Source organism: Aulonocara stuartgranti (assembly GCF_965226115.1).
Source record: "Aulonocara stuartgranti genome assembly, chromosome: 18".
NCBI lineage: Eukaryota > Metazoa > Chordata > Actinopteri > Cichliformes > Cichlidae > Aulonocara > Aulonocara stuartgranti.
The window spans coordinates 18,590,582-18,603,934 of NC_138954.1; the positions used below are offsets into that span (position 1 = coordinate 18,590,582).

General features: G+C 44.3%; 1 protein-coding gene across 8 annotated transcripts in view; it reads right to left on the reverse strand.

Moving 5' to 3' along the window:
- The window catches only part of kmt2cb (lysine (K)-specific methyltransferase 2Cb), a 94,822-nt gene that overhangs the window by 9,264 nt on the left and 72,205 nt on the right, over positions 1-13,353 (reverse strand). For 6 of the 8 annotated variants that reach the window (XM_082513910.1, XM_082513908.1, XM_082513915.1 and 3 more), the window contains 20 exons: positions 12,996-13,028; positions 12,610-12,753; positions 12,374-12,515; positions 12,038-12,273; positions 11,759-11,832; positions 10,624-10,821; positions 8,397-10,388; positions 7,257-7,564; positions 5,570-7,158; positions 5,289-5,400; positions 5,121-5,187; positions 4,949-5,009; positions 4,581-4,813; positions 2,334-3,971; positions 1,884-2,072; positions 1,410-1,574; positions 1,160-1,289; positions 896-1,043; positions 620-804; positions 50-186 (listed from right to left, as the gene is read on the reverse strand). In XM_082513910.1, the coding sequence (XP_082370036.1) occupies positions 50-186; positions 620-804; positions 896-1,043; positions 1,160-1,289; positions 1,410-1,574; positions 1,884-2,072; positions 2,334-3,971; positions 4,581-4,813; positions 4,949-5,009; positions 5,121-5,187; positions 5,289-5,400; positions 5,570-7,158; positions 7,257-7,564; positions 8,397-10,388; positions 10,624-10,821; positions 11,759-11,832; positions 12,038-12,273; positions 12,374-12,515; positions 12,610-12,753; positions 12,996-13,028 (7,781 nt within the window). The remainder of the gene's footprint in view (positions 1-49; positions 187-619; positions 805-895; positions 1,044-1,159; positions 1,290-1,409; positions 1,575-1,883; positions 2,073-2,333; positions 3,972-4,580; positions 4,814-4,948; positions 5,010-5,120; positions 5,188-5,288; positions 5,401-5,569; positions 7,159-7,256; positions 7,565-8,396; positions 10,389-10,623; positions 10,822-11,758; positions 11,833-12,037; positions 12,274-12,373; positions 12,516-12,609; positions 12,754-12,995; positions 13,029-13,353) is intronic. The other 2 variants (XM_082513909.1, XM_082513912.1) reach the window with 2 other exon arrangements.

A 13,353-nucleotide genomic window follows, 5' to 3' on the forward strand; every position in this document is an offset into this window, starting at 1 on the left:
CGGAATGTCAGATTTTTGTCTAACCTCAGTAAATGTTAAGTATTGTTACCTCAGCTGCAGCTGGTCTCAGAGTGATAGCAACAGAAACCATCCCTTGTTTGGAATCATTAGACATGGAGCCAAAGGGGGAGCCAAAGAACATCGAAGAAGGCTCAGTCTTGACATCCTGCAGTTTGATCTGGGTCCCTAATGAATTGAAAAAGCAAACCACTCTCAAAAACTGCTGCACTGTTCAAATGTGATCATACAAAGGCATACACAGCCATCTTCCACATACTTTTATGCAAACTGTAAAGGATTCTTATGCATATACATTCTGCACATGCACACTAAAAACATAATGGAAAGCCAGAAAAGGAGCACCATAGTTAAGTGTGTGCAACATCTCATTTGTGGAAGTTGCAAAGCTGGTGTGTTTGTATAAAGTCATCACATTGCTAAATTTTGGCCTTTATGCTGAGAATGCTGACCCCTGCAGATCTGGAAAGATGATCACATTTACATCAAATGGACCCTCGAGGATACACTAATGTGAAAACCACGAATTTACTTTTTAGTGGAGCTTTGTGTATATACTGCATAAAATAAATAACTAAATAAAACAGATATATGCGTTTACCTTTCCCATCAGGTGCAGGAAGCATGGGGAGGACAGGAGACAGGCAAGGGGATGGCGGCTCTTCCTTTACCAGAGACAAGTCTGGGTAACGGCTGATCTCCATGCCAACCACGCTCTCGGGAGATGAAGATGGAACAAAGCTGTCAGGTGTGTCCCTCTCCTTGCAAGGCTCCTGTCCTCGATTACTACAACAAGGAAAATAAATAAATAAATGAGCAACTCTGTTAAAACACTGCAGCCCAAATAAATCATGAAGTACTATTTTTTATCCGTTACCTGAGCTCTTCCTGGTTGTTGTGAGGTGGTGTGGGAAGAGAAGCTGGAACATCCACAGTTTTGGGTCCCTGAGCGATGGCCCGAGCTAACAGATCTTCCTCACTCCTAAATGGAACATGCAGCGGCTTTGGGACCAGGCCCTTGGAGACTGCAACAGGAAAACAACGTTAATATGTATGAATGCCTCCTTCCATTTTCTGCTCCCATTTTAAGATTATGGAAACACAATCGGTCAGCCCATCTTGGACCTTTATGAGTGCTTACCCATAGCAGCGGCTTTGCTGGCCAGCTCTTCGGTTGTGGCAAAACCGTTGATCATTTTCTGTCGGTTCACAGGTGGTGGAGTGGGAGGAAGAGATGCCGGCGGGGTCGGTGGATTGCTCAAATTACTCTGCTGTAGAAGCCAAGTGCAATGCAATGTCAGGCACACAGTGCCACAGTGCCACAGACACACTTAACACACACCCACCCTTTGTTTATCTGGTATCCCCTTAGTGAAGCAGTAAGATCTCACCTTGTAGGCCAGCTGGGAATAATAATCAGAAACTCCATCTAGTGAGGCGCTGCCAAAAGTACCAGACAAAAGGTTCTCTCCATTGAGCTGGCCACTGCCGTAGGGAGCAAAGTGGGCAAAGTTGACCCCAATCAGAGGCTCCATGAGAGGCAGCAGAGAGAGCTGCTGTGTTAGCAGAGACAAGCAGACCGGTGGAAGGTTAGCAGAGAAGTCAGACCAGATATATTCTTGCACAAACCATCCCGACCACAATCACTGAAATGTCCTCAAGTATTTTAAGTTCAAATGAATCTCACATTCTGCCTTCAGACTACAGCCTTTCAAGCTAACAACACACAGCACCCATCAATTGGAAGAGGAGCAGGTACAACAACGGAACAATATATATATATATATATATATATATATATATATATATATATATATATATATATATATATATATATATATATATATATAAATAAACCAACTTACCTGTTTGATTTGGGTCATTACAGAGTCTGGTCCAGTGTGCATCAGTTGCCTTTCATCTCCTTCCTTTTTCCTCTTCTTGTAGCGAGAAACAGGTTTTTCTCCTGCTTTTGGTGCTCTCTTGTTTCTCCCTTTCTTCTTCTGCTCGGGGAGCAGAGGTCCAGGAAAGTCATGGGTGCCATCTGAGTATGCCTGGAGGTGAGACAGAAAAAAACAAAAACAAACAAAACATGAGCAAAAAAAAATTTACTTGAGCAGCATAATGACTTCAAGTTAGATGTTTTCAAACACATAACTATGACTCATTCATATTCTGACAGCTATGATTCATTCTAATTTAGCTATGATGACCCTCCCATTTGAATCACTCTGAATCACTCAGCCTGCAAATGACTCACTATGCTGATCACCCCCTCGGCATTCTGTAACTATATGATTAACACAAAAACTGACCCCATTGCTGTCCATGGAGCTTTGCCTCAGTAAGGTTTTGCAGTCAGTGGTTTCCTCCTCCTCTGACCGCAGGCTTTCCTCTGATCTCTGCTGAGACAATCCAGGTGGAGGTGTACTCTTGTTCTTCAGAAGGTGCTTCAATAGTTCATTACCAGCTTCTCCTTTGTTTGGACTCTGCCCAGCAGGGAACGGAGACACGCTCCCTTTGTTACCCTCTTCTTTCACAGAGCTCATTTCTGGGCCAATGGAACCTTCTTTTGGTCCGTGACACTCACTAGCATCAGTCTGCTCCAGCTTTATGTTGCTGAGGATTCTGTCATGTTCCTGAGCTTGTGCCTGGGCCCTCGCTGCTTCTGATGACAGAGCAGATTGTCCAGATTGCCCACCAGAAAGTTGCCGCTCAAGCTCTGAGTGACTGGGGGTGGAAGATCCCAGTAAAGGGGACCTGGACAGGTCCTGATCTCCAAAGAGATGGGGATTTCTGGTTGGAGTAGAGGAAGTGTCTGAGACACATGGTGTGAGAGGGGCTGTAAGGTCTGAGTGGGGAGTGGAAGGTGTCTTGACTGAATCTGCATCATCATCTTTCTTCTTTTTGCGGTTCCTCTTCTTTTTCCCCTTCTCATCTGGGATGATGTTGGAATAAAGCTGAATCAGAGACTGACCTGAGCCTGGAAAGTTGGATGGTAAAGGTGTTGACGAGTCACCCCCAAATGGTGGACCCTCACCTGGCATTGGAAGCATTCCTGGTCCACTGAACTGACGAGGCCTGGGCTGACCGTGAGGAAAGTTTGGTCCTTGCAGAGCAACATTATCAGGCCCCATCTCTGGTGGCATCAAGCCATTGCCCACCATGGCTCTCCTCTCACCCTGTATAAATGTTCCAGCCACTGAGCCCATACCAGGCTGCATACCCTGCTGCTGAGGAAAAATTGGTCCAAGTTGTTGTTGATGTTGCAGAGGAGGCCTTTGTGGCTGCATGAAGTCTTGTGGCAGCTCTGCATTAAAAAATGGCATTTGAGAGAGTGGTGCCATGTTCCCATCTGATCCCATCATCCCTTGCTGCTCCATTTCCATGCGGTGTTTAAGTGCTCTTTGACGTTCGACTTCCTGCATGAGCTGCACCCGCTGTCTCTCCTGCTGCTCCCGGAGCCGTTCCCTCCGCTCGCGCTCCTGGAAGCCTTCACTGAATGGGTTGTTGTCATCAAACTTCACACCACCTGCCTGCATGGGTTTTATGGCACCTGGAGGAGCAGGTGGTGCTTGGGGCTCCAAAGGCATTTGAGAGTGCTGCGGTACATTACCCATTGGCATCTGAAGCGGTTGGGCTGAATTTCCCATAGGTACCTGGGGAGGCATTATATGTGGCATTCCTGGTCCTCCCATGGGCATAGAAGTACCGGGATGCCAGCCAGGTGGTGCGTTGGGCATACGTGGAGGTACATTTGGCTGGCTGGGATGAAGTGGCATCTGCATCATGGGATTTATAGGAGGCTGAACCATTGGTGGGCCACTGGGCACCATGCCAGTGGGGCCTGGCAACGGGTGCATTGCAGGCATCATAGGTGTCATATTGTTTTGCTGCTGTTTTACTCTGTACTCCTCAATCAGTTCAGCATGCTCCTTCTGCTGCTTGCGGATCTGAGACAAAGTAAAAAAATAAAGTTACTTTCTATAAATTCACAAAATAACTTTTAACAATGTTCAAATTTTAACTCAGCAAAGTGCACTTTTAGAGTCAAAGAGGGCTGCAGTGAAGACATAAGACTGTATGTTTTGGTGAAGAAAAAGCAAATGCCTGTGGTTTGTGTCCTATACCCATAGAGAGTTTGAGTAAAGGCAACTAATATTTCACTCTAATTATGCCTGCTAAAATATAATATACAGTTAGAGATTATACCTTGCAATAGAAAACATCATATTCTTCAAAAATTAAGTGAAGGTAGTGAACATCAAAAAAAAAGAAAAAAGGCAACAACTGTGTTTCTCTTAGATCACACATGTGTGGGTGTTTCTCTTTCAGAACATTGAACACTTCAAGTTTTTCCAACCTTACTCAGTTAGATCTTATTAAAGCTTTACCCTGTGTTTTGCTCTAATATTTGGACAAACAGTTTGGATGCAGGAAATACTTTTAGTATTCAAACTTCGGTCACAGGATAAAAGAAAGGACAGTGCTCATGCCAGTCTCTGTGAGAAGTGGGGGTTTGAGAGAATTCAGTACTAGAGCTTGACAGGCCAAGCATTTACCTGCTCCAGTTGTTTTTGCACTACACCCTGCTGCTCTGTGACATGTTTGAGCTGCTCAGCATCCTCCTCAGGGAACTCTCTCCCTGCCTTCTTAGCTGTTCTCTGCTTGGCAGACAGGGCTTTCTTCGACTTCCTGTGAGCGCCGATCTTCTCTTCCAGAAACTTCTGCTGCATTTGAAGTAGTTGCTGAGTCTCCTGGAGCCACTCTTCATACTGAGCCCTCTGAGCATTGTCTGAAAGAAGGTGGTAAAAAAAGCTCTTTTCTTAGCAATCTTGAAAACATAAAAAAACAATCATCTTAATATTTCTAGCCTGAAAAGACTATAAAACCCAAAACAGTGAGGCCGCAGGGATTCTGGAAAACTTACTGACAAATCCAGGTCCGAAATTTGGCGGACTTGGTCTTGTTACTTGTGTCAATTTTCCATCCTGAGATAAAAAAAATATATATTAAAAAGAAGGTTATAACAGATAAGAGCATTATAAAGTTTAGCCCCACCCCAACCCCCCAAAACCAAGAAAAAAACCCATTCATGTTACCTGTCCAACAACTTGTGGAGGAAGTGGTGCACTTTCAGGACAAGGTGGTGCTGGACCAGGTGGAAATCTGTGACACACAGAAGTCATTCCAATCAATTATGTATACTCCCCATATAACCATCTTATTTTCTACTCACTATAGAAAATGCATTCTTGTGGAATTCTTACCTGTTCATGACCATGGGAGGCATTCCCATGTTGTTCTGAACCATGACTTTGTTGATGCCTTTAAGAGCAACCATCTTGGCTTTCATGATGGGGTCAGTGATGGCATCAAAATCTGCAGATTAAAATAATGACTGTCAGAAATAAACACTGCAAAAAACACGAAGAAAAAAACAACAACAAAACACAACAAAACAAATAAAATAATGTTTTAAAAAAACCCAAAAAACCAAAATAGCACTTAACTTAAAGTGACACCTAAGCGGTGCTATAAATTCATTTACCAATGTTGGGGAAGAAGTCGCTGCTTGAGCGCTGTCGTATCATTGCTTGCATCTGCCTCTGCTGCTGTTGCTCCTGCCTCTCCTGGTCCAGGAGGTCCTGCAATAGGAGTGGTTGCTCCTCAAGCAGAAGTGGCCGATGTTGTTGGGAATTCTGGCCCATTGCCTGGTTTAACACTGCCTGCTGGGCCTGGGTGAGACCGCTCTGGTCCACTCCAGATGTTAGTCCAACCTGATGGTCTGGCCCAAAGCCACTCAGGGGAACCTCTCCTGCAGTGACTGTGTCAGGTATTGTTTGACTCATTGTAAGTCCAGAGGTATGTTGAGCATCAGCGACTTGGTTCTGCTGGGCAATGAGGTCACCTCCTTGATTGACAGACTCAACAATTGGGTTTAATGATTGCTCTTCAGGCTGCTGCTTAATGAGTAAACTAGACAGGACTGGGGTGGAGTCAGAAAGCACTCCTTTCTTATCGGAGATTAAGGTATTTCCAGCAGTTTGCTGGTCTACTACATCAGGTGGTTGTTGACAATCTTTGACCTCAGCTTTAATTTCTTGCCCAGGAGCCAGAGCAGCTGAGTCCTTATTTAAAGGGACCTCCAGCTTGACTTCAACTGCAGACTGCTCACCCATAGTCTCTGACTTTGCCAGTACAGATGCTGAACTGGAAGAAGCCTCGGTTACGGTGCTTGCGCTTTTGTTGATATCTGTGGCATCAGTATTGTCATCCATAGGATCACTGAGATCCAGCTCCTCACTAAACATGTCTTTCTTGATATCATCTAGATCAGGGTCTGTGTAAGCAATGATGTCAAATTTCCCAGATGTCAGGAAGTCATCAAGGTGTAGGTCATTGGTCTCTAAATCAAGGTCTTTGCCATCTTCAGGATCCAGATTTAAGTTTTCCAAGTCAGCATCTACTAGATCTTTTACCTCCACGTCCTCTAGATCTTTGACTGCAGATTCTTCTGTATCTAGTTTCTCCTCCACAGTTTCTCTGCTCGTCACCGAGACAGTCTCACTCTGTCCAGCAGGGGGTGCAGACAGGATCATGGAAGCTGACATATTTGGAGTCTCATTTGAGGCAGGCTGGCTCATGGACCTCATCAGAGGAGACTGTTTGAGTGTGCTTCCTGGAATCTGGGTTTGCTGATGAAGATTGTCCATACTGGCAGAGAGGTGTAAATGGCCAATTTGGTTAGCCATAGGGTCCATCATTCTGGGGCCCTGATTTAAGGGGAACCTAGAATCGGGTGCTCCTGGAAAACCTGCAGGCCTTTGGTTCTGGAAGTTGGGATCCAAATTGCTTCCTTGCATGTTGGCAGGAGGGAATGGCATGCGTGGTCTGTTTTCTGCTGCTCTGTGCCGCAGTTCAATAAAAGGCTGCCCCATTATGTTGTGCTGCTGCATTGCCATACCACGAGGAGGGAAGTGCTGGGGCATCCCCATAGGGTTTGCTCCCATGTTTTTCGCCATTTCAGCAGACATAGACCGTCTCATTTGAGGAGGGACATCTTGCATTGGGTGTTGCCCCCTTGGAAAGAAGTCTTGAGACCGATGAGGTCCTAGAGCTCCAGGTGGAAAAGCAAACCTGTGGGGGAGGGATAAGAAAAAAAAACTTATAAAGACATAAAGGGAAGACTTAAATTTGGAAACACAAAAAGTAATTAAAAGAATAACAAAACAAACCTTGGTCCCTGATGTCTCAAATCTCCAGGATGTGGGCCGCGGGGCATTTGACCTTCATTAGGAAAGGCTACACGCTGATCCCCTGGAAAATGTCCAGGAAACCTCATCGGCCCTCTAATAGGTCCTTGTCCAGGATAAGGCGGAGGAGGCCGGGTGAATATTTCCCCTGGTTGAGCAGGACCCTCTTGGGGCCATGGCCGTGGCGTTCCTGGGGTTATAGTGCCAGCAGGCTCCTGAGGGCCCCTCTCCTGTCGGGTGGCACTCCTCTGTTGCTGCTGTTTGATGATCAGTTCTCTAATTCGTTGTCGCTGTAAGTTTGAAAGATTTAAATTTTTAAAATCATTTTTAGCTTTTCAAAGAATTGATTTGGGGTTTTTTGGGGTTTTTTTGTTTTTTTTTTAGATAGCTGCTGCACAACATTATTTTATTTGAGATTTCTTTTAGTTTTCTGTATGTCCATATTTTGTCTGGAACAGTTGTGTTGAAGATAAAGTTTATAAATAGTCCTCTATTTTCAAGAGGACACTGTAAAGTATAAACAAACACATGCTATGATATGTAAATGATTTCATTTGTATTTTTTTTTGAACTGAAAATGTTCAAAGAAATCATTGACCCTGCCCCAATATACTCATGAATTTAAGAGAAGCAACAATGTAGTTATAAAAATAATCTCATAATTCTTTAAAAATACATGGAAACATCTCACAGGAAACTTAATCTGTAACATGATTGGTATACAAGAAGAATCCCATAATACTTAGAAGTATAGATAGGGAGGGGTTTAAGAAGAGACTGAAATGTGCATTACACACTTTTTAAAAAAAGATTACATTTTAGTTTCAAAATGTGATACTTTGTCTTTATAGTATTTTTACTTGATTTGGTTTTTAATTTTGTTTTTCCTTTTACATTTTACACAGCATCATAAAATGTTTTAAACTACAGGATTGTAGAATAAAATTTGATGTATCTGTCTGATACTCACACAATTTCTGAATATTGTAAATGTAGTGATATGTGTAGTTTTCTTGTTGTTCTTACCAATTTGGTACTGGCTATTAATAATATTATTAGACAGTTAACATTAATATTTAAAACTATAAGATTCAGAATACAACACAAACAGTGTTCACGTACCTGTCTGAGTCTTTCATCGCACTCAGCAAGAGCAACAGTTTGAGCCTCTGCTGCTGAAACAGGAATTTGTGGATTGTTGGACAGTTGGACCGGGTCCTGAAGGCCAGCTCCATTGTTACCCACAACTGACTGATCTTTCATTTCCATTTTTTCTGACTGTGGACGAGGGGTCATGGGTGCTTGTTCAAATGGATCATGGACAGGTGTCTGACTCGGTCTTCTTGAGGGTGACTGAATAAATCCATCGTCTGAAACACTGGGGTGTTTTGGTGTTTGTAAGTCTGGGTGAGGGAAGGGCTCTTGAAGTCTACCTTGGGTTGGGGAGAAAGGATCCTGGCTTCCCATTGGTCCTTGTCTTGGCCCTTGTCTGGTAAGCCCATCAGGACCAGGCCTCGGGGTGCCTGGAGGATGGCTGTAAGGATCATTCAGCATTGGTCTTGGGACTCCAGGCTGGGGAAACATGTCACTACTCCCTGGCCTTGGTGTCCCGGGTGTACTGGTAAATGGCTCCATTGACCCCCTCATGCTGCCTGGTGACTTAGAAAACCTTTCCCCCACTGATGGCCGAGGAGTACCTGGTGGCTGAGCATAAGGGTCCATTGAGTGCGAAGGGGACATCCTCTGTCCAGGGTGAGACTGATGAGAAAACTGGTTCATTCCACTAGGGCGAGGTGTAGCTGGAGCCTGCGAGTAGGGATCTGAGGATGGGCTGGGGGTGTTTGGTGGTTGACCATAGTTGTCATGGGGACGTGGGGTGCCAGGTGGTCGAGCATAGGGCTCAAAAAACGGTCGAGGTTGAGCACCTGCTTCATTGATGGATCGGTGGTTAGCTACAGGCTGAGAGAAAGGGTCAGCAGCTTGCTTGCTAGGACCAGAAGGCTGGGCAAAAGGGTCATATGTGAAGTGGTCAGGTCTTGGAGTGGAAGGTGCATGTGCATAAGGATTTCTTGATATTTGAGTAATTGGTCCTGGCTGAGCAAAGGAGTGCCCCTGTGGGTGATGCTGGCCCATCCTGGGAGGACTGGTAAAGTTGTCATTCGCTGACGGTCTTGGGGTGTGTGGAGGCTGGGCATAGGGGTCAGTTTGCTGATTCTGGGAGAATCTGTCAGTAGGATGTGGGCCTGGTCGGTTGAAGTGATCCTGAGCCTGAGGAGGGGGCATAGGTGTTTTAAATAGAGGGACAGAGCCAGACTCATTGCTTCCAGGTATCGGCGTGAGTAAAGGTCTTGAATAAGGGTCAGACAATATCATCCTGTTCTGGGTCATGCGCTGATAGGCATCATTTCTTATCATTGGCCTTGAGTATGGGTCTCTGCCAGGAGAACCCATTGGAGGCCTTCCTTGAGCAGCTTGACTGCCTCTGGGGGGACCCATGGGCTTCAGAAAAGGGTCAACTTCACCAGTGGGTCTTGGGGTGTCAGGAGGTTTGGCGTAAGGATCACTGGTCATTGATGTGGGAGAACCAAAAGATTCATGAGCAGGAGAGGGCCTCCCTCTGTCCTGCTGCTCCATCAAGGAGGTGGGTGATTTACCAGATTCCATGGGCATTCTTCGACACGCATTTGGTCCGAGAGTTGGAGGTCTTGGGGTCCCAACCATCTTGGCATATGGATCCCATGGAGATGATGGTCTGGAACCAGAGGAACCTGGTGAGAAAACTTGTGGAGACTGAGGTTGGGAGGAAGGCCCAGAGGGAGGGGGAGGAGGGGGTCGCAAGAACACATCCTCTGAAGGACCTGAAGTGGGTGTCCCTGATAGCGTCCTGGAAAAGCTCTCTTTTGGGTTGACCTGCTGCATAGGGGACATGCTGCCATTACTGGGCTGGGAGGCTGGGCTTTGGTTACCACTGTTGTTGGCATCTCCCTCTGACTGACTAGTTTGCTGTTGTTGCTGTTGCTGTTGTTGTTGTTGTTGAAGCTGTTCATTCTTTACTTGCTCCAGTTTCTGAGTGGCTTCAATTTTGGCTTGCTGTTTGCTTTTCTGCCTCATTTGCTGTTGGAAGGACAGAGTGAAAAGCTGCATTAGATGACAAAAGGGGTGCATAAATTATCAGTCTCATGCCAAAAAAGAGCTGGACCTACTAGCCACCAATGTCATCAGGGTTAATGTGGAGGATAGTGTAGTTCTTTAGGGGGTGTTTTACTAAACCACCACTTCTTAGCTGTCTTAATATAAAGTGGACCTGCCGCTGCATTCGACTGACTGACTTCATTGCATACACTCTTACCTGTCTAAACTTCCACTCTTGTTCATGCTCTGACTCTTTTGGTTTCAAAGGGTCTTTAAACAGGAGATCTGTGTCTAGTGGTATGTTGGGATCAAACACCTCAGGGGGCTGTTGCTGTGGATGGTGCCTCTTCACGGTCTCATTCGACATCTGGACTTTGTTGATGCGCAGGGCTGCTCGGTTATCTCTTGCCTTTTGCTAAACAGCAAATCAATCACAATTGAAAAACAAAACAAAAACAGATTAGAGAGATTTGATAAATACAAGCTTATAGAAAAAAATAAAGGTTATCCATGTAGCCCCCAATTCTCTGTAATGTCTACTTACACTATTACAAACATTAGTACGCAATACTGAATTATAATTATTTCATAGCAGTAAAAATAATATTTTTATGATATGCAGGCATTTGTTTTGGATGGGATTGCCATGCTTAATCCTTTGGCTGCATAGCCTTTACATATTGTACATGGAGCAGGATGAAGGTCAACTTCTTATTGTTAAATTAGGTATCTCAATAGTTCATAACCAAGATGATGTATCACAATAGCGGTTTTAAAACAAGATTGCAAATAAAAAATACTGGCAGCCGCCTGTGCTATCCTCTCAGCCTCCTAACAGATGCACCTATGGCATAAATGTGAAAAGCCTACATGATTTTCAGAAAAGTTGACCTTTGACCGTGAGGTTGAGGTCACTGAGATTCAAACTCAATTTTTAGTAGATGCATCTATGTATCAACTTGAAAATCCTGCGTTGCTCCATTCTCGAGTTAGCATATTCAACACTCTCAACAACATCCTATCAGCCTTTTACAGATAAGTGTTAACCCCAAAACTAAACTCGCCAAGCAGAGACTGGGTCTTTAAAAGGGGCCTCTACCAGGTAAAATGGCTTCCAGTAAACTTAATTACAGAGGCAATAGGGAGCTTTAATTCTGAGCAAGACTTCCGCTGTTAATTAGTTCATCAGAGAATGACTGCGTTTCAAACTGGTTTGGCAAAAGGCAACTGGCCAGATACACGAGTGTGCCTTTTGCATACTAGGTAAGTCTGTGCAGCTACTTTGGTGTCCTGCATTGTACAGTCTTTGATTTAATTGAAACTAAATGGGATAATTGAATCATTGATCTTACCACATATGGGGCCCTGTCTTGTGAACTAGCTTTCCTCCAAAGTTTTGCAATTTGCTTCACTCTTGTAGACCAGTCTAGGAAGAATAATGGAGAAAGTTGTCAAGTCAGCAGCTCTCAAAGTGCATACAAGGTATGGTTTGTACTGTATGACGTAATGCAGTCAGTATAAAAACAATAACCAGAAATGAGCAGAAATAACAGGAATGACAATGTAAACTGGACCATAAAAAACACAAACAGGAGAGAAAATGCCTTCAAGCTTTAGAGCTATATACCAACCTGGGTATTCTTCTTTAAGGTTGGGGAAATTGATATTAGTATATAGCACAGGAGCAACGGTGGCTAGTTCTCCAAGTGTCTCCTCCTTTTCCCACTTGAGTGTACTCCTTTGGGCATTTGACATGGCTTCAGTGTCCCCCTCGGGCAAAGAACCAGGGGGTGTAGGGCCAGGGCCATGGGTAGGGGTGGGCCATGGACCAACTGCCTCTCTAGGCATCTGATTAAACTTTCTTTCCCTGTAACACAAAGAACAGAAGCTCCAAAGTTATACTTTGCTGATTTTGCTGAGTAAAGAAAAAAAATGCATTAACAGTTGAAAGGGAAGCATGACTTTACCTCGGATTGTCAGTGAAAGGCATACGGTTGAGGGGAGAGAAATTTTCTGGGATGCAGGGCCCTGCTCCATGATTTGTAGGGAAGCGTTGGTTTGGTCCCATCATACCATTAATCATTGGCATTCTTGGAAACATGGGATTCCCTGAACACAAGATTTGCGAGGTGAAGTAGATGGAGATTTTAAAAACATTTTGTAATATTTTTATTTGATCAGGGCAAAATGACTAATGATGTACCTGCATTGGGGTGAGGCATGCTAGTGCCAGGTGTGGCAGGGAGGGGCCCTGGACCCTGGGGGTGAGGCACCTGTGGTGGTGGTTGGCTCGTGCTGGGGCTCAGGACTGCTGTGAAGAGATCCTCCACATCCTTTCCTTCCAGCTCTGAAAAAGTTTGACAGCTCAGTGTAAGCGTACATGTGTATGAAATGTAGTAGCATACAATGTCAGAGAACATCCCATTACTGCTTTTAAAGGAACCAGAACATTCATTACACTAATCTTTATAACATTATATTGGTGAAATTGGTTACAACACTTCATCATGAGTTTAGAGGTCAGTTATGCTGGGTGGGAAATAACTGGACCAAACTTAAGTTTTCACAAGAAAGATAAAAATTACAAACCTGGAATTTTGTAAAGTTTGCTGAGAATTGACTCTGAAAAACAAAGAATCAACAAAAACAGATTATTATTCATTTTGAAGTTCCAAAGCAAAGGGCCTTAAAGTTGCAAAACAAATTTCTACTAAAAGCCAGAAGAAGAAGATGGGCTTAATGCACAGAAACTTTCCACAGAACTAACTTTGATCCACTGTTCTCTACATTCCCAATGTACTAAAATGCCCGATAAATATTGGATAAATAGTTAGCTGACGGTTACAACAACGTTTCAGCTGTTTTACTTCACTTTTGTTGGAAACTGTGCGACCCAAAATCAAGAACAAAATGCTCCCATTGGAGCGCTTCATTTCAAGTTCACACA